We start from the raw sequence: 18703 nt of genomic DNA on the forward strand, positions 1-18703 counted from the left end.
TTAACAGGCACCTAAAAAACACACCACGGTTGGTACCTCCCAAATACCAAGGCAGAGGGTATTCCAGAGGTGCCAACAGGAAGGCCTGCTTCAGGGTTGCCATCACATGGCAATCCGCTGCTCGTTCAATCAGAAAGGCCTCCTCTGGTGATTTTAGCAGTCACACAGACCTATATTCAGTGACCTGGTCCTATGTTATTCAGGGCTATATATGCCAACAGCAAGACCTTGAACCTGGCTCGGTAGCAAATAGGTGGCCAGTGCAGCTGCTTCAACCGTGGGGTCATATGTGCACAGCCAGGCGCTCCACTCAGCACCCTGGTCATCACAAACTGCACCAGTTGCAGCTTCTGGATCCAGCACAAGGTTGGCCATACATAAAGCCCATTACAGAAATCTAAACACAAGTTACCAATGCATGGACTACAGTGGCCAGGCTATCGCTGTCCAGGAAATAGCATAGATGATGTACCAACCGGAGCTGGTAATAGCTGCTCCTCGCCACAGAAGCCACTTGGGCCTCTAGTGACAATGCTGAATCCAAGAGCAGCCCCAAACTATGTACCCGTTCTTCCTGAGGGAGTGCTACTCTGTCTAGAACAGGCTAACTCCTCAACACCTGTACCTACATTGCGCCTGGACTTTGCATAAAGAAACAGTGTTAAAGGACAAAGAAGCAAAGGTAGCCATGTTGATCATTAAGAAAAATTCCAGAATCCATGTTGCTGCAATACCTTTCAATGAAAAGATCACCCCCAAATTGTGAAAGCTTTCGAGATCTCCAGATCTCTTCTTTCAGGCAAATTAAAAAGGCAAGGGTAGGGTAGGGTAGGGTAGGGTGGGGGGGGGGAGAGAGAGAGGAGGAGAGGGAAAACAAGGTGAGCAGATGGTGTAGTCGCATTGTCTGCAAATCCCGACTATTTAGTACCAGGTGTCTTGTGGGAGGAGGAGTCCGCAGGTCAGCAGGTCATGTGATGGTTGCAAGAGCGCTCTGCTGCTTCTGGTTATGTTGGGAAGAAGTGGGGAAATGCTGCATTTTCCTGACAGCTAGACTGCTATGTGCAAGATCCTGGAAATCTAAAGACACCCCACATCCAGAATTAATGGTATTTCTGATGCTGGGGTCTGTCTATAATGAACAAGATGGTTCATATTCTTCAATTTGGGGAAGGGTTTTCTGGTATGCCTGTGTATAATCCATTTCCGCAGTTATAAACATTCTTTTCTTCATTACAGTTATAATTTGTTTTCCTTCGGCTTTTTTTTAATGACTCGATGAATATGTAATTGGGATCAATAACAACACACTTGAAGATAAAAAAGACAGAAAATCCATTATTCCAGCTCACAGTCATATTCTTCTCATAACCCAACTTTCCATAGTCCTCATGGGTCCCAAGTCCGAGTGCCTCTCCGTGTTTGAATAGTAAGGTCAACAGCTTTCTCCTAACCCATGTTGGTTTTGAGCAGACACACACACAGATTTGTTTGCAAGCCTATTTTCTGCCTGCTGCATCACAGGAAGGTGTTAGAAGATGGGAAAACATGCGCTGAGGGGCACTGCCTTGGAGGACATTCCCAATACTGGCAACTTCCTGGAAATGTTTAGCTGCAAACATGAGAGTTACCAGGGCTCTAGGCTGCCATAAAATTACAGCCTCAGGCCTTTAAAGCCTTCTCATAGAATCATAGGATAGTAGGGTTGGAAGGGGCCTACATGGCCATAGAGTCCAGCCCCCTGCTCAGTGCAGGAATCCAGAGAATGCAGAGAATTCTCCTCTGCTCCCAGTTGTGGTTATTGTGGCACTCTGTGAATGCTCAGAGGTACCCTCACTATTACTACTTCACATGTATTAGGACTGTACCCCAACTCATTAAAAATAGATTCTGAGGTTGCTTCCACACAAGTTTAACCTGGAATTATTATCCTTTATTCACTTTTAAAAAACCACACAACACCCAGTGGATCCAGATGATGTAACCGACTTTTAGTGTTTCCTCTGCTGTCCTTCTGTTCATTTGTTTTTGTCCCAGACCCAATTTCTGACTATTTCTTAAATTTAAAACGAAATTGCAGTGGTAGCTTGCGAGGTTAGATTGCCGAAGTACTATTGAGGCTTTTCAGAACAGCTCTCTGCTTAATTAAAAGCTTTCTGTTTGCAGATTGAGCCCCATTTATTGCTCCCTGTTAAGCACAGTAGCAGGATTACTGATGAAGAGCCTCTTAATATAATTTCCTCATTCACTAATTGCTATATAACAATAAAAAGGAAGAAATAAGTAAATTGGTGCTATAATATGTAAAACAATATATAAGCTAATTCACTATATAACAATGAAAAGAAAAAATGAGAGGAAATCTGTAACTGAAGCGTGTGCACACATGTGTGGATGCATGAACTTACCCATTCCAGAAAACTTGAACTGATATTGTCCCTGAACAGGCTATTCATCAGTAATGCCACTGCTCTGCTCAACAGGAAGCAATAAAAGGGGCAGAACCAGCAAGGAGGAAGATTTAATTAACATTGCAAGTGACCTTTGTTGAACAGGACTGCCTTTTGAATATACATTAGGGACAGATCTTGGTATTCCTGCATAATATATTATTACATTAAGTGCTAGGAAGAACCACTGGTTTGATTCTACTTCTAACTTATTGAGGAAACTCAATGTGTATGGAAGCAACTCAGGGCTCCGAAACTGATGAGTTCTGGCACAATTAAATTCTGATCTTTCAGCTGGGAGTATAAACAGCACGAGCATACAACAACAGACACACCTTACATACTCAAGATTTATTTATTTTTTAATAACCCTCATGGAAATTGATGTCTTAGCAAACAGTGCTGAGAAGAATTCTGGGTAACAATGAATATGTGTTTGTGGCTCATTGCATGGGGATGAATTTCAGGGAATTGCTCAAGTGTTTTCTCAGCCAGTCCTGCACACTAAAGAGATTGAGGTAGAAATCTCGTGGTTTATGTTTGCTCTGAGGGGGATCCCGTATTGTCCCATCCGTGTTCAGGTTTTTCATCTTCCTTTGACATGGGTCATATGTGCCCCAGCTGATCACACCCACCTGCCAGGAGAGGTAAAGGACCTGGGTCAAGAGCTAAAGCAGGAAATCTACAATTCACAAGATCAAAATCAATCATACTCCAGAATGCTACAACTTCCCCCTAGAGCAGAGGTGGGCAGAAGGTAGATTTGAATCTACCGGTAGATCTCTGGGCAACCTGCAATAGATTGGGAAGGGTTTCTGACTCCTAATTGTTTGACAGCAACAACAAGGCTCCCTAAATTTGGGTGCTAAATTAAATTAGGCTGCTAAAATGTTAAAAAAAAAAACTACCCTAGAAGTGGATTTCTTTGAGTACCAGAACTGTAAACTCAGTTCTGGTACTGAACAGGGATAATATATATGCCTCGGACAGTCATATAATGGATATGAACAACACTGGATGGCTGTGTCAATCATGTTTCTTTGTGAGCTTCTCAGCAGTATCTGGCTGATTACTATTGGAAACAGAACACAGTTCTGATCCAGCAACTAACTTATGTTTTTATTGATATTTTCTGCCAGATGTGATCATCCTGGGATTTCCCTCACCTGGCCTGATCCTGCCAAGCTCATTGCTGCGTGTATGTATGTATATATGTGTGTACGTGTGTGTGTGTGTGTCTCTCTCTCTCTCTTTCTCTGCGGTGGTGGAGATGGAGATGAAATGACTGGGTGTCAGAAGACTCTCTCTCTCTGATTTTTATCCCACCCTTCCTCCAAAGGGTGGATACATACATCTCTCCATTTACCCTCATAATTACCCAGTGGAGTAGGTTAGGCTAAGAGACAGTGACCAGGTTTGCACAATCACAGTGGGTTACGGCACATGAGGGTGGTGGTGGGGTGCCATTGTTTGCAGTGTCATCTAAATTCAGGCAGCAGGAGTTGTTTGAGGGTTAAACAACCCATGGCCCAACCTACACGGCTGATTTAGTGTGGAGCGAGAGCACACTGGAGTTGTTCATGACAGATGACGCTGTCGCCAATCTGCAGCAACCCCAAAGCTTCCCACTAGAAACAGTGCATTTCCACAGTCATTTTAGTGCATTGTTTTCCTTAAATGAGGTTCCACTGCAATGTGCCCCATCCCCCCGCATTAAATCCTGGGCATGCCTAGGGGTGTTTCTGTGTCCTGACAGTGATGGTCAAGGGGTAGCCCCCCTCTTTTTTCCCCATTTGTAGTAGGGCAGTTCTGGACACAGGCTTCCTGCCCCTACTACTTCACAGCAGCACTGTTTTAACCATTCACAATAATGCAGTAGCGCTATTTTGCCATTGACAATATTGCAGTAGCCTGTTTTACCTATTCACAATCTGTAGCACTGTTTTAACCATTCACAGTACTACAGTAGAGCTCTTTTAACCTTTCACAATATCCCAATGGTGGATGAGAGGGGAGAGATTTGCAATAAACTACAGGGGCTTAAATCAGTGCTTCCATTAAACTTCCCTGAGCAGGGGAGAGTGGACATGGCAGGGGGGAGGGGGCACAAGCCTCTCTCATTGGCTGAGCAGCACCTATGCGGCTGATGACTTTCAGTTCTACTCGCTGGACTCTGCCCACCCAATCCCAAATATGGCAGTCTCAAGTGCCATGTGACCCATGAAAGTGGGTTTTTAGGTAGTGTATACCTTGCTTTCCTTGTTTTGTGCGCCGCTGACAGACCAAAGTGATGTAATGAAAATCCGGATATAATCACAAAACGCTTCAGAAACCGTACCCATGTAGACATCCCCCATGATCTGTTGTAACCCACAGGGGACTGCAGTGATCAGGCAAACCAGCCCACTGACTGACCCCAGGATTTATGGCTGAGAAGGGATTTGAACAAGGGTCTTCCATTGTCTAAATCCAACATTCTAACAACTATGCCACATGAATTCTCATGAAAAGTGGCAGGTCCACACCATGTTACAAACAGAGGCTTTTGTTGTTGTTGTTCAGTCGTTCAGTTGTCTCCGACTCTTCGTGACCCCATGGACCATAGCACGCCAGGCCTTCCTGTCCTCCGCTCTCTCCCGGAGTGTGCTCAGGTTCTTATTTCTTGCATCGGTGATGCTATCTAGCCATCTCATCCTTTGCCGTCCCCTTCTCCTTTTGCCTTCAGTCTTTCCCAACATCAGGGTCTTTTCCAGAGAGTTTTCTCTTTGCATTAGGTGGCCAAAATATTTGTGCTTCAGCTTCAGGATCTGCCTTTCCAATGAGCACTCAGCGTTGATTTCCTTTAGGATGGACTGATTTGACCTCCTTGCAGTCCAGGGGACTTGTAAGAGTCTTCTCCAGCACCACAGTTCGAAAGCATCAATTCTTCGGCACTCAGCCTTCCTTATAGTCCAGCTCTCACAGCCATACGTTACTACTGGGAAAACCACAGCTTTGATTATGCGGACCTTTGTCGGCAAGGTGATGTCTCTGCTTCTTACTATGCTGTCTAGGTTTGCCATAGCTTTCCTCCCAAGGAGCAAGCGTCTTTTAATTTCATGGCTACAGTCACCGTCTGCAGTGATCTTGGAGCCCAAGAAAATAAAATCTGTCACTGCTTCCATTTCTTCCCTTTCCATATGCCAGGAAGTGATGGGGCCAGATGCCATGATCTTCGTTTTTTTAATGTTGAGTTTCAAACCAGCTTTTGCACTCTCCACTTTCACCCTCAACAAGAGGCTCTTTAGATCCTCTTCACTTTCTGCCATTAGGGTGGTATCATCTGCGTATCTGAGGTTGTTGATCATTCTCCCAGCAATCTTAATTCCGACCTGTGATTCATCCAACCCAGCGTTTCTCATGATGTACTCTGCATATAAGTTAAATAAGCAGGGCGACAATATGCAGCCTTGTCGTACTCCTTTCCCAATTTTGAACCAATCGGTTGTTCCATGTCTGGTTCTTACTGTTGCTTCTTGACCCTCGTACAGGTTTCTCAGGAGACAGGTAAGGTGGTCTGGTACCCCCATCTCTTTCAGAATTTGCCACAGTTTGTTGTGACCCACACAATCAAAGGCTTTAGAGTAGTCAATGAAGCAGAAATGGACGTTTTTCTGGAATTCTCTTGCTTTCTCCATGATCCAGCGAAAGTTGGCAATTTGATCTCTAGTTCCTCTGCCTCTTCAAAATCCAGCTTGTACTTCAGGTAGTTCTCGGTTCGCATACTGCTGAAGCCTAGCTTGTAGGATTTTGAGCATCACCTTGCTGGCATGTGAAATGAGCGCAATTGTGCGGTAGTTTGAACACTCTTTGGCGTTGCCCTTCTTTGGAATTGGAATGTAAACTGACCTTTTCCAGTCTTGTGGCCACTGTTGAGTGTTCCAAATTTGTTGGCATATTGAGTGCATCACTTTAACAGCATCATCTTTTAGGATTTTAAATACCTCAGCTGGAATACTGTCATCTCCGCTAGCTTTGTTGTTACTAATGCTTCCTAAGGCCCACTTGACTTCACTCTCGAGGATGTCCGGCTCAAGTTCAGTGACTGCACTCTCATGGCTATCAGGGACATTCAGATCTTTCCTGTATAGTTCTTCTGTGTATTCTTTCCACCTCTTCTTAATCCCATCTGCTTCTGTTAGGTCCCTGCCTTCTTTGTCCTTTATCATGCCCGTCTTTGCACAAAACTTTCCCTTGAGATCTCCGATTTTCTTGAAGAGATCTCTAGTCTTTCCCATTCTGTTGTTTTCCTCGATTTCTTTGCATTGTTCATTTAAGAAAGCCTTCTTGTCTCTCCTTGCTATTCTCTGGAACTCTGCATTCAGTTGGATATATCTTCCCCTTTCTCCCTTGCTTTTCGCTTCCCTTCTTTCATCAGCTGCTTGTAAAGCCTCATCAGACAGCCACTTGGCTTTTTGCATTTCTTTTTCTTTGGGATGGATTTCGTTGCTGCCTCCTGAACAATGTTACGGACCTCCGTCCATAGTTCCTCAGGCACTCTGTCTATCAGGTCTAATCCCTTCAATCTATTCCTCACCTCCACTGTATATTCATAAGGGATATGATTGAAGTCATACCTGAATGGCTTAGTGGTTTTCCCTACGTTCTTCAATTTAAGCTGAAATTTTGCAACAAGAAGCTCATGATCTGAGCCACAGTCAGGTCCAGGTCTTGTTTTTACTGACTGTATAGAGCTTCTCCATCTTTGGCTGCAAAGGACATAATCAATCTGATTTCGATATTGACCATCTGGTGATGTCCATGTGTAGGGTCGCCTCTTGTGCTGTTGGAAAAGAGCGTTTGCTATGATCAGCGTGTTCTCTTGGCAAAACTCTATTAGCCTTTGTCCTGCTTCATTTTGTACACCAAGGCCATGCTTGCCTGTTATCCCGGTGATTTCTTGACTTCCTACTTTAGCATTCCAATCCCCTATGATGAAGAGGACATCTTTTTTTGGTCTTAGTTCTAGAAGGTGTTGTAGGGCTTCATAGAACCGATCAACCTCAGCTTCTTCAGCCTCAGTGGTTGGGGCATAGACTTGAATTACTGTGATGTTGAATGGTTTGCCTTGGATTCGTACTGAGATCATTCTATCGTTTTTGAGATTGTACCCCAGTACTGCTTTTCCCACCCTTTTGTTGACTATGAGTGCTACTCCATTTCTTCTAAGGGATTCTTGCCCACAGTAGTAGATATGATGGTCACCTGAATTAAATTCGCCCATGCCTGTCCATTTCAGTTCGCTGATTCCCAAGATGTCGATGTTCAATCTTGCCATCTACTGTTTGACCACCTCCAGCTTACCTTGATTCACTGATCTTACATTCCAGGTTCCTAAACAATATTGTTCTTTACAGCATCAAATTTTCTTTTCACCACCAGACACATCCACAGCTGAGTGTCCTTTCAGCTTTGGCCCAGCTGCTTCACTCTTTCTGGCGCTACTTGGAAATACCCTCTGCTCTTCCCCAGTAGGATAGTGGACACCTTCCGACCTGAGGGGCTCATCTTCCGGCGTCATCTCTTTTAGCCTTATGATACGTTCCATGGGGTTTTCTTGGCAAGAATACTGGAGTGGGTTGCCATTTCCTTCTCCAGTGGGCCACATTTTGTCAGAACTCTCCGCCATGACCTGTCCGTCTTGGGTGGCCCTGCACGGCATAGCTTATGGCTTCACTGAGTTACGCAAGCCCCGTCGCCACAACAAGGCAGTGATCCATGAAGGGGAACAGAGGTTTACTTACCTGAAAATGTCTTTCCCTCCTCTCCACAAATAGTGATCCGCCAGATTCACCTGCAAAAAGAAGGGGGATTAAAAGATGACATAAGCCCCACCATCCCTTCCCACCACTATTTCAGGAAGGGAAAAGCTCTAATTTTATTTTCAGGCCTCTTAACCAGTAAATTTCTGATAGGGGGACCAGAACGATAGACGACAGGATACCTTTATCTCCCCCCAACCCCACAGAGCAACCATCAAATCTGGAAATATTAGATAGAGAACTTCTAAACTTACAGCCTTAACATGGCAACTTAATCTGGAAGGTAAGAGATAATTTCTATCTAGCTTTTGATTTGTGTTTTTAAAACAAACAAAAACAAACTCTCTTGCAGGTATGGCACTCGCTCCTCAGATCTCTTCCATCTTGAATGTCCCAAGAATTGTCACGTTGGCTCCCACTGTTCATTTCAAATCCCAGCTGTGTTAACTGAGGAAACTGGAAGCCAAACCTTTAGCCGAACTGCATTAAGCCTCTCTCCGTGTGGTTATTCACATAAAACAAAAGAGCAGGCTAAGTCAGCTGCCGTTCAGACTGGTATGTCCTATATATACAGTGGCTGCTCCGTGAAGCAACTGTCACATGAAGGCTGGTCCATGTGGCTTCCACATGGCAAATGTGAAATGGACACTACCCCTAATAAGCCCTGTTCAGATTCCTTTGGTGTCTGAAATTCACAAGGCCCGGACCAGACATTTTATCCTATAACAACAAGGACTAGAAACTTACTCAGTTTGGAGGAAGGGTTCTTTAAATGAAAGTTGTCAGCAACTAGATTCAATGCTGGCAAGGGAATTTCACCTTGGTGAAGGATACCTCATCACTGTGAAGGATACCTCCAGGGATGGACGGACTCATCTCCGTCCAGGTCGTCGGGGAGCTCAACAAGCTGCCCCACCCCTACTCGGCAGCCTGGACCCGCTCGTCCAGCCTCCCTGCTCACCCCGCCCGCCCGCCCAGCCGTGTGAGCTGCCACTCCTCTCCGCACCAAGGACTCTGGCAGTCAAGCCCTTGTACTCTATGTGCACGAGGGCTTGCCTGCCGGAGTCCTTGGCACGGCGCACCCCCCAAGCACTAGAGCCCTCTCCTCCTCCTGAGGACAGGGCTAGAGTGCTGGGGCGCTGCCAAGGGCCACGCTGGTTGTCAGGGGCTTCCTTGACAGCCAGCAGAGGCAGGACAAATCCTCGGCACCACTCCCAGCCGCTCACTGAGCTCTGTGGTGCTCGGCAGCTGGGTCTGTGAATGTCCCGCAGCTTGGCGAGCAGGGTCCAGGAGGCTGGACAGGGCGGGGGTAGGAAGTCCGTCGGACTCCACCCTCTCCTTGGACTCCCATGCCATCCCTAGATACCTCTACACCATCATCATCATCATCATCATCACTGCTACTGCTATTAATTATATCCTGCCTTTTTCCTCTCGCAAGGAACTCAAGGTGGCATACCCGGCCCTCCTCTCGATTTTATCCTCACAACAACCCTGTGAGGTGCGTTAGGCTGAGAGTCAGCAATCAGTCCAAAGTCACCTAGTGAGCTTCATGGCTGAGTGGGGGCTAGAACCCAGATCTGCCGAGTCCAATACTCCTAACCACTACACCACACTGGCTGTCGTTATAGCTCTGGTTACCAGGAAAACCTGTACAGCTTCACTTGGATGAGAAGTTTCTTCAGGATTCAAAACCATCTTTCCCCTTGCCCCTCCACTGAATCAGGATACTTTCACCCTTCTCACGTAAGCAAAACAACCTTTGCAAGTGGCAGCTTCCAGAGCGTTATCTTCCCCACTGCACAGGAATCTATCCGTCACCACTTCAGAGACATCAGACACTTTGGAATATATCATATCCTCTTGAACAGCTCCGGAAATACACAAGGGACGCTATAGGGAGCAACACATTTCATATATGTGATGGCAGAATTGCTACAGTAGCTCAGCCCCAGTGCTTTGAAAACTTGCACATAATGAAAATCACTGAGTTTAAAGCACGCTTGTCTGCTGTTTGCTAGAGATTTCCCTCCAGTTTGAAATTCAGATTCTCTGATGGCTTTATCAGAATTGAGACTCAGCATATCCGTGCTCCATGACACATTGGCTGTATTCGCATGTCATTTTAAGCCAGGAATCTATCTTATCAAACCACAATGCGGGTGAGCTGCCTGCTGGTGCACACACCCTGTTCACGCCTCTTTTCTTCTCCTGCATGAATGGGCAAACAAACCAGGCATGGGTAGCTTAGTGTGATGGGTTCAGACGTCATGCTAAGCTAACCATGCCCAGTTTATTTATCTGCTCATGCAAGTGGGAGAAGCAAGCAGGCATGATTGGGCTGCAGGAGCCAGTATGCTGCTCAGTCACATTGTAGTTTAATAAGCCAGGATTCCTGGCTTAAAATGACGCATGAACACAGCATTTTCATTCCTATAATTTTGCCAATTCTCTCTCTTGCCAAAGAGCGTAGGGTTGTTTTCTGCATCCGTCTCATTATTAAGCCACGAAGGCACCTGATCTGGCTCCAGCATCTCTGCAACATCTGTGTAACCTAGAAAGAAGCTTCCTTGTCATTGCTTCCCTGCAAATCAAAAGAAGCCCTATTTGCTGCAGCATCACTCAGAGAGTGCTTGGGCAGTAGTTACTCTGATGTCGTCCTGTCAGACTTTTTTCTTTATTTTCTTTTCTCTCTCTTTTAAATACTCAAAATCTCCACTTTCCATGAAAACAGCCTCCCATCTTTGTAAGTTTTGGCATCCTAATCCTCTGGGAGTCCATGTGAAAAGAATTAAAACACGCCACCCATATAATCCATAAGACCTATTACTACTAGAGGTATAAAATTCCCAGAAATATTGAAGCCGTGGAAAGAGAGAGTTCCTATTTTTTTAAAAAAACCCAGATATGTTACAGACAAAAATGAAAAATATGATGTATCTACAGTCTTATCATATCCAAACTTCCTCTACTACTTGCAATCCTATGCATATCTATTCAGACGTAAGCTCCACCAAGTACAACTGAGGCAGCAGTCCTATGCATACTTACTTGAGACCCTCTGAACTCAGACTTTTTGAGTAGGCATATATAAGATTTACACCATTAGGCTGCAATCCTATGCAGACTTGCTTGGGAGTAAGCCCCTGTTAGTCAGTGGGACTTCCAAATAAGCATGCAAAGGATAGCACTGTCACACATTAAATAGTACTATTTAGCATAATTATGACATTTTAAAAGGTATACATTTATTATTTAGAACATTTGTATACCACTTCCCATTTTAATAATCTCAGAACAGTTTATAACATATTACAAAACAATACATCATTAAAAGCGTAACAACATTGTCTAAGTTTTATTAAAACAATAATTGCAAATATACCCAGTTGTAGAAATGGCACTGAAAATTATGATGCCTTTATGTTTTATTTCTGGCCAGCTAGGATATTAGGATAATATTGTGGAGGGGGCAGGGGAAAGAATAAAATGAAATATGAAATATGAAATATGGAACCATCAATAAAGAAGTAAAACAAAGGTTTTCATTATCTGGCCTTAGAAACAATACGTAGACCATAACATTATGATGCAGAAATAGGGAAAAGTGCATATTTCTAGAGGGAACAGCTCAGAAAAAGCTCATCCCTGTAATGCAATAGATTTGGATGTTCAATTAAACTTGGGCTTTCTTCACATGGAGCTTTTATCCTGCGATTGAAATTGCTCCGTCACAGAAGTTTGCGGGCTGTTTACATGACACCATGAACCTCCAAGGCGTCTCCTCCACTAAATGCCCCTTGTTCCATTTTTAAATAGATCACAGATAATGAGCTATCAAATTACCCCATTGTGTTCCACTTGAGTTCCCTCCATGGGCAAGAAGAGGAGCGAGATCAATGAAAGATAATGGAAGACTCAGATAAAGGGAGGAGGAGGGGGAAAGGGGAGAGGGGAAAGGAAGAAGGTGAAAAAGGGAGCCGTTGTGATCCTGCATTTAAAACAGAAGCAGAAAGCCCCATTTTAAATGCAGGATTTTAGGCTGGTGCAGAGATGCCCTTGATAAGATCACTGAACTCTTCAAGGGCATATCTCCATCATACACAGTAAAGCTCCAATTCTATGCTCTTACCTCAGAGAAAGCCCCACACTGAATCATGCAACAGGACTTGCTTCAGAGTAAACATGCAAAAGATTGGGCTGCGTGTCTTAGCTACTATATTCAAAAGGAGCTATACAGAAACCAATGTATACAGAAACCTATAAATAATATATTGTTGAAAATAATATTTTAACTTTGATTTGGTTTTCTGTCAGTGTCTGAAAGACCCACAGCTTCTGATTCTGAACTTTCACTTTGAGCTTCATGGACTTCAGAAAAAAGATGGTTTGCAAAAAATGGAAGAAGTTTCTCAACTTTTTCACATTAGCGTGCTCCTCGGTTGTTACGTGTGCACACTTTCAAACATTTATTAGTTTCACTTGATTTATTAGTTTCATTTGATGCGGCAGATAGAGAAATCTGAGGCAAGTGAGCAGCCGTGGTGGAAGCTCTCTCTGCTTGAGGTGGGAGAGAACACGTGCCACTGCCACATCACACTCTTTCCCACGCGTCATGGCTCCCTTTCCCTTACTGTTGCTGTGCAGCCAGAAGAAGTAGGTGCAGGGATCTCATGAGAACTCACCTGGGTCTTGCAAGAACCCTGTGGCTGCTTCTCCCGGCTGCGGGACTCTCTTTAGAGCCAATATGGAGGCAAAAGTAAGGGGGACATGCAATGAGGGAAACGGAGGGTGGGTGGCTGCTCCAGAGAGCCCCGCTGGCTGCTCTCTCGCTGCAGTAAATGCTATGACAGGAGAGCGGCTGGTGACGCTCTCTGGATCACCTGCTGGAGATGCCACAGCAGTGGCAGTCCTGAACACTGCAAAATTTGAAAGTACTTTTCCAACGTAAAGTCCCAAGAGTGTTGCTTGTTTAGTAATCCAGTCAAACGCAGCTGCAATACCAATACTGCTACCTTTGGATCTTGGCTCTTAACAGATTTTGTAGCAGTGTTAACTGGCTGTAACAATATTATTTTAAAACACTACTTTTAAAAGTCTATTTTCATTCATCCTACTGGTCTCGAGGAAAACCCCCAGAAATGCTCCCATCTCCATTTTTCCAGGCTTTTACATTTCAAATTATTATTACCAATTATCCTATAAGCAGGAAATAGCACGCTTACACTTGTCTTTGTCTTGATTTGCACATTCATCCTCTTGTTGTCTAAGGAAATGAACTGGGCAGGCACCTTCTCAAAACTCAGCAACTCCAGCTCTACAAGGCAGAAAAAAGGTGTGTGTGTGTGGTGATTGTGAGCTTGGATAGCAGAAGTTCTGGGCTCTTTGAGAGAGAAGTGAGGCCCAGCCACTCAGTTGGTTACAGCAGGGGAAGGTGACCTAGAATAGGCTTTTCTGGCGGAGCAGTGAAGTCAATGGGTGGTGCGCTCTGGGACTGGGGAGTTAATAGTCACAACTTCCAGGTTCCAAAGGAAGGTAACAGAACCTAACACCACAGTAACAGAACCTAACACCAAAGTTTGAGGTGGGTTAAGACTTGGCAAACATTTATCTCAGTGGGCAGACTAATAGTTCCCTCTTGAATCTGTGGGTGGTGGTGCATGGCCATTCTTAGATGGTGGAGAGATTTGTCTGCTTAATTCCAATAACGAATGAGACTCTGGCATGCTAACTAGTTATGGGAGCCCCGAGTAGTTGACATCCAACTTTAGTGGGACAAGTGGCATTGACCCGTTAGCCAGCTTCCAGGAAAGCAGTCTTTGAGTCTTGAAAGCGCCAACATTCCAGAGACAAAACATGAACTGACTGAATGACACAGCAGGAGTGGAGCCTGTGGCTTAATTTGACCCAACCCAGGAAATGTTTTATCTCAGAATTGGTCTAGGCATATAATGTGATGATAGAATGTTGAGGTGGTAGAATGGACTGGACTACTTCAGACTGCAGCAGGGGGTGGTGCCATTTTTCAAAGCTTCCTCACATTAAAAAAAACTCCCTGCAAATAGAAAATCAGAACAAGCAAAAGACTGGGCTTGGACTTTCTCCTAGATGTACACATTTTCTGTTGGGAGGGAATTTTGTTTGCAGAGGAGCATTCAAAAGGAGCACCCCCTCTCTGCACCTGTAGTAAGACACGGCTCCATCTATTCTACCACCTCAGTGTTCTACCGCCTCATTTGCTGTATGTGTAGACCACCCAGCCTCACTTGCAGATGGTGACAGTTTCCTCACTCTCTGACTACTGAACCCTCATGATGGAGTTTTGAAACTCCCCTTGGTTTCAAAAGGAGCTGTTGCCCTGTGGCACTGGGAACATTCCTTTGTGGAAAATAAATACATCCAAAGTACAGTCTGGCTCATGAAACTACCTGTGTGGCCTCGGTAGTTATAGGCCCAGTCGACGCTTCAAAGGGGTGGTATGGACTGATGCTCTTCAGACTGTAGGTGGGAACAGGGCTGGGTCCAGGTCTGAGGAGGCCCTCAGCAAAGCATTTATTTATTTACAGCATTGAGGCTCTCAAGAGTGGCTTACAAAGATTAATTAATAATAAGACAGTTCCTGGCCTCAAGCTTACAATCTAAACAACACTTACCTGGTGACAGCCATTTTAAATTCCCCATAATGCCCCAAACTGATGCTACATCAGGCACTCTGGGGCACTGTGGGAAATTTAAAATGGTGGCTTGTAGCCCCTGCTGTCCAGCTTGGGGCCTAGTGCAGACATTAGTGTAGATGGGCCCTGTTGGGGCCCTAACTGCTGCCCAAGGGTCCTGAGGTAGAACCTGGGTGGGAGATACCATTTCTGAATGCTCCCTTGTTTTTTAAAAAAATCTCCTTGCAAGTAGAAAACTGGCACAGCAGATGATGGCTGGACTTGGACCTTTATCCCTTATGTGCTAGTTTTCTATTTGCAAGGAGCCTTATATGCAGAGATCACTGCATGTTGTTAATTTCTTTCTCTTATCTGACCTGAATCTATTGGAAATCATTTTCATTGGGTGACTGAGTAAATTCTCCTACTATGCATAATTTCATAAACTTCTGTCATGTCCTGCCTTCATTGTCTCCCCACCACCCCCTGCACTAAAAACAAATCCGAAACACTTTAGCCTTTCCTCATAGGAAAAGCAAGGAATGGGGCAGCTACAGGGAAGAACGGGACTGGGGGATTTTGGCCTACTAGCCTGAGAAAAGAGAAGTATGTGAGAGACATGTGGCTGCAGCATGGAGAGGAAGTGGGAAGAGGAAGGGAGCAGTTCTCGAAAGCAGCAGCTGTGCTCCATGGGCCACACGTGCCTCATTGACACAGTACATAAACTATTCTAGTGAATTCTAGGGGGTTGGACTCGATGGCCTTGTAGGCCCCTTCCAACCCTACTATTCTATGATTCTATGAAACTGGGTTGTGTTGTTTGCTTGGGAGGTTGGCAACAACAAAGCAGTATGTTTTGGGCATTTCTGTTCACCCTGAAACCCTTCTTCCTCTTTAGTTCAGTGGAACAGCACATGCTTTGCGTTCCAAAGCTTCTCTAGGTCAAAAAGTGCCAATAGAGGCTTTTCTTCTCCTTTGTTAGCTCCCCTGCAGGTGTGTGTGGGGTAGAATTTAGGGAGCGGCTGGGTGGGAAAGTTTTAACCTCCCCTATTTATGCATGGTGGTCCTAATCTGGATTGTGGGCCCACATGCGTTCTTGCATGTAGAAAAGAAAGCAAGGCTCAGCTGCTGACTATGTCTTTGTGCAGTTTAGCCCTCACAGCCACATTTACAAGGATCCCAGCCAGCAGAGCTGGGCTGGACGCTCTGCCTGAGCGTTCACCCTTCTAGTTTCCCTTCAAATGTAGCAATAATAGAATTATTGAGCAATACTGGAATAGCACACCAGAACTATGGTGGGAACATATTAAGAAATGAGGCTGTACGTTTTTCAGAAATAGTAGTCAGTAGACTTCCTTCAAACACTTTTAAGACTTAATATTTTATGTAGTGTTTTCCTACCTCTCCAGTGCTCAAAGTACTGCCCATACATTACTCAGTGACGAGAATCGACAATGTACCTTTAAGTATTGCAAGGAACAGTCTACCATGTGTACCTTCCCCCAACTTTGCATCAGTATGATAAAATGGACGAAATATGTACTTGGAGGTACACTTCAACATTCAGGAATCTTCCCTGTAACCTGCCTTAGGTTCATTATTTTGGAGAAAGACGGATATAAACATGTTTATAAACAGTTTAGCCCTCACAGCCACATTTACAAGGATCCCAGCCAGCAGAGCTGGGCTGGACGCTCTGCCTGAGACTTTGGAGAGAGACTGCCAGCTGGTGGAGACAGTACCAAGGCTGCATTAGCTTTCCCCAGCCAGGCACCCACCAGATGTGATTGACTACAACACCCACCATCCTCTACCCACCATCCTCTACCCACCATGGGCATGTTGGCTGGGTATGATGGGAGTTGTGGTCCATCACATCTGGAGGGCACCAAGCTGGGGAAGTCTGTGTTAGATGATCCAATCGGCTGACTCAGTATAAGACATCTTCTAAGCAGAGGAAAATCCCCACCCGACACCGGCCTTCCTTGCCTTCAAGAAGCACCTTTGCAACGATCTGCAAGGCAGCTGTTGCTTTCCAATGTCCCTCCAAATGTGGGCTCAGATCTTACTCCAATCCCCCACCTGTTCTGTGCTGGCTTAGGGAGATGGAGGATTCAAAGAGCTGATGGGAAACACCAGTTCTTAATACTTAGCAATGTGTTACGTAGAACACATGGCACCTGCTAGCCTTCCCCAAGCTGGGTCCCTCCAGATGTTTTGAAGTTTGACTCGCATCAGCCCCTACCCCCATGGCCAATGGTCAGGCAGGCTGGAAGTTGTAGCCCAAAACAACTGGAGGGCACGAGGGTGGGGGAGGCTGCCCCAGGTGGGACTACAGCTCTCATCACCTCGACCACTGGCTATGCTGACTGGGGCTGATGGGTGTTGTACCCCAAAACATCAGGACGACACCACATTGGGGAAAGCCGACATACACAATCTCAGTAATGCTTACTGCAATCTTACCTTCTGCTATGTACTTCTTAAAGAAGCCCCCATGTCAACTTCATTTCAAGAAGGAAAGGAGCTTCTCCCAAGGGGCAGGGAAGAAAGCCAAGTGAATTTTACCTTGGCTTAAGAAGCAAAATATCCCTGTGTGCCCACCATGGTCCCAACCCTGGTGTGCACGCATGGCCCAACAAAAACTGCCCCCTCCACTTGCCCCGTTCTGTCTTCCTCCACATCCAAACTGATGTGGGTGTGGACAGAGCAAGCAGCTTTAAAAACAGAGCCAGCTCCAGTTCTGAGCGGACTCAAGGCACAGGGACCTCAGGTGCCCCCCGCCCCCCGCTTCTCAGTACCGGATAACTGACTCTAGCCACTATTTCAGTTTCCCACAATGCCCCAGAGTGATGCTACATCAGCATCCAATACCTTCTATTAACAGTACTTCGTCCTCATTTCAGACAAATGTCATTATTTTTATTACATGGGTTCACCCTTCTAGTTTCCCTTCAAATGTAGCAATAATAGAATTATTGAGCAATACTGGAATAGCACACCAGAACTATGGTGGGAACATATTAAGAAATGAGGCTGTACGTTTTTCAGAAATAGTAGTCAGTAGACTTCCTTCAAACACTTTAAGACTTAATATTTTATGTAGTGTTTTCCTACCTCTCCAGTGCTCAAAGTACTGCCCATACATTACTCAGTGACGAGAATCGACAATGTACCTTTAAGTATTGCAAGGAACAGTCTACCATGTGTACCTTCCCCCAACTTTGCATCAGTATGATAAAATGGACGAAATATGTACTTGGAGGTACACTTCAACGTTCAGGAATCTTCCCTGTAACCTGCCTTAGGTTCATTATTTTGGAGAAAGACGGATATAAACATGGCCAGCCCAGCCCCCCCAGCTCTTTTTCTTTAGGCTTTCCCTTTTGCAGTGTCTCCACAGCCTGGTCTACGCATATAGCAAAATGAACTGGTAGAATCTTAAAGCGGGAGAGTGGACTGTACCACTTCAGACTGCAGGTGAGATGCCATCTTCAATTGCTCTCCCATCTACCAACCTTCCTGCAATTTAAAAACAAACAAACAAACCTGCCACATCAGGGAGAAAGGTTGTATTCCAGCCCACTCCCTGCTGTGCTACTCTTCTGACAGCAGTGTTCATTTGGTTTTTTAAATGTAGAGGAGCATTCAAAAATTTCCTCATCTGAAATGATTCAGTGCATTCTGCCCAATTCAGGACTCTTCTGCCTCATTCCCACCTTGTTCTGCTGCATGAGGGAACCAGGCCTTGGTCTAAGGAGAAGAGCACACAGCACTGACCACTGCAGCTCATTCAAAGAGA

General features: G+C 45.1%; 1 protein-coding gene across 2 annotated transcripts in view; it reads right to left on the reverse strand.

Moving 5' to 3' along the window:
- Positions 1–1256: 1256 nt before the first annotated feature.
- LOC146355583 (complement C2-like) overlaps positions 1257–18703 on the reverse strand; it is a 57798-nt gene continuing 40351 nt past the window's right edge. For both annotated transcript variants that reach the window (XM_084830738.1, XM_084830737.1), the window contains exons 15-18: positions 13474–13565; positions 10009–10141; positions 8231–8280; positions 1257–3082 (exon numbers count right to left, since the gene is read on the reverse strand). In XM_084830738.1, the coding sequence (XP_084686864.1) occupies positions 2891–3082; positions 8231–8280; positions 10009–10141; positions 13474–13565 (467 nt within the window). In that variant the 3' untranslated portion in view covers positions 1257–2890. The remainder of the gene's footprint in view (positions 3083–8230; positions 8281–10008; positions 10142–13473; positions 13566–18703) is intronic.

This window comes from Heloderma suspectum, chromosome 2 (assembly GCF_057233095.1).
Source record: "Heloderma suspectum isolate Gila_16-S chromosome 2, 16-S_ref, whole genome shotgun sequence".
Lineage (NCBI taxonomy): Eukaryota > Metazoa > Chordata > Lepidosauria > Squamata > Helodermatidae > Heloderma > Heloderma suspectum.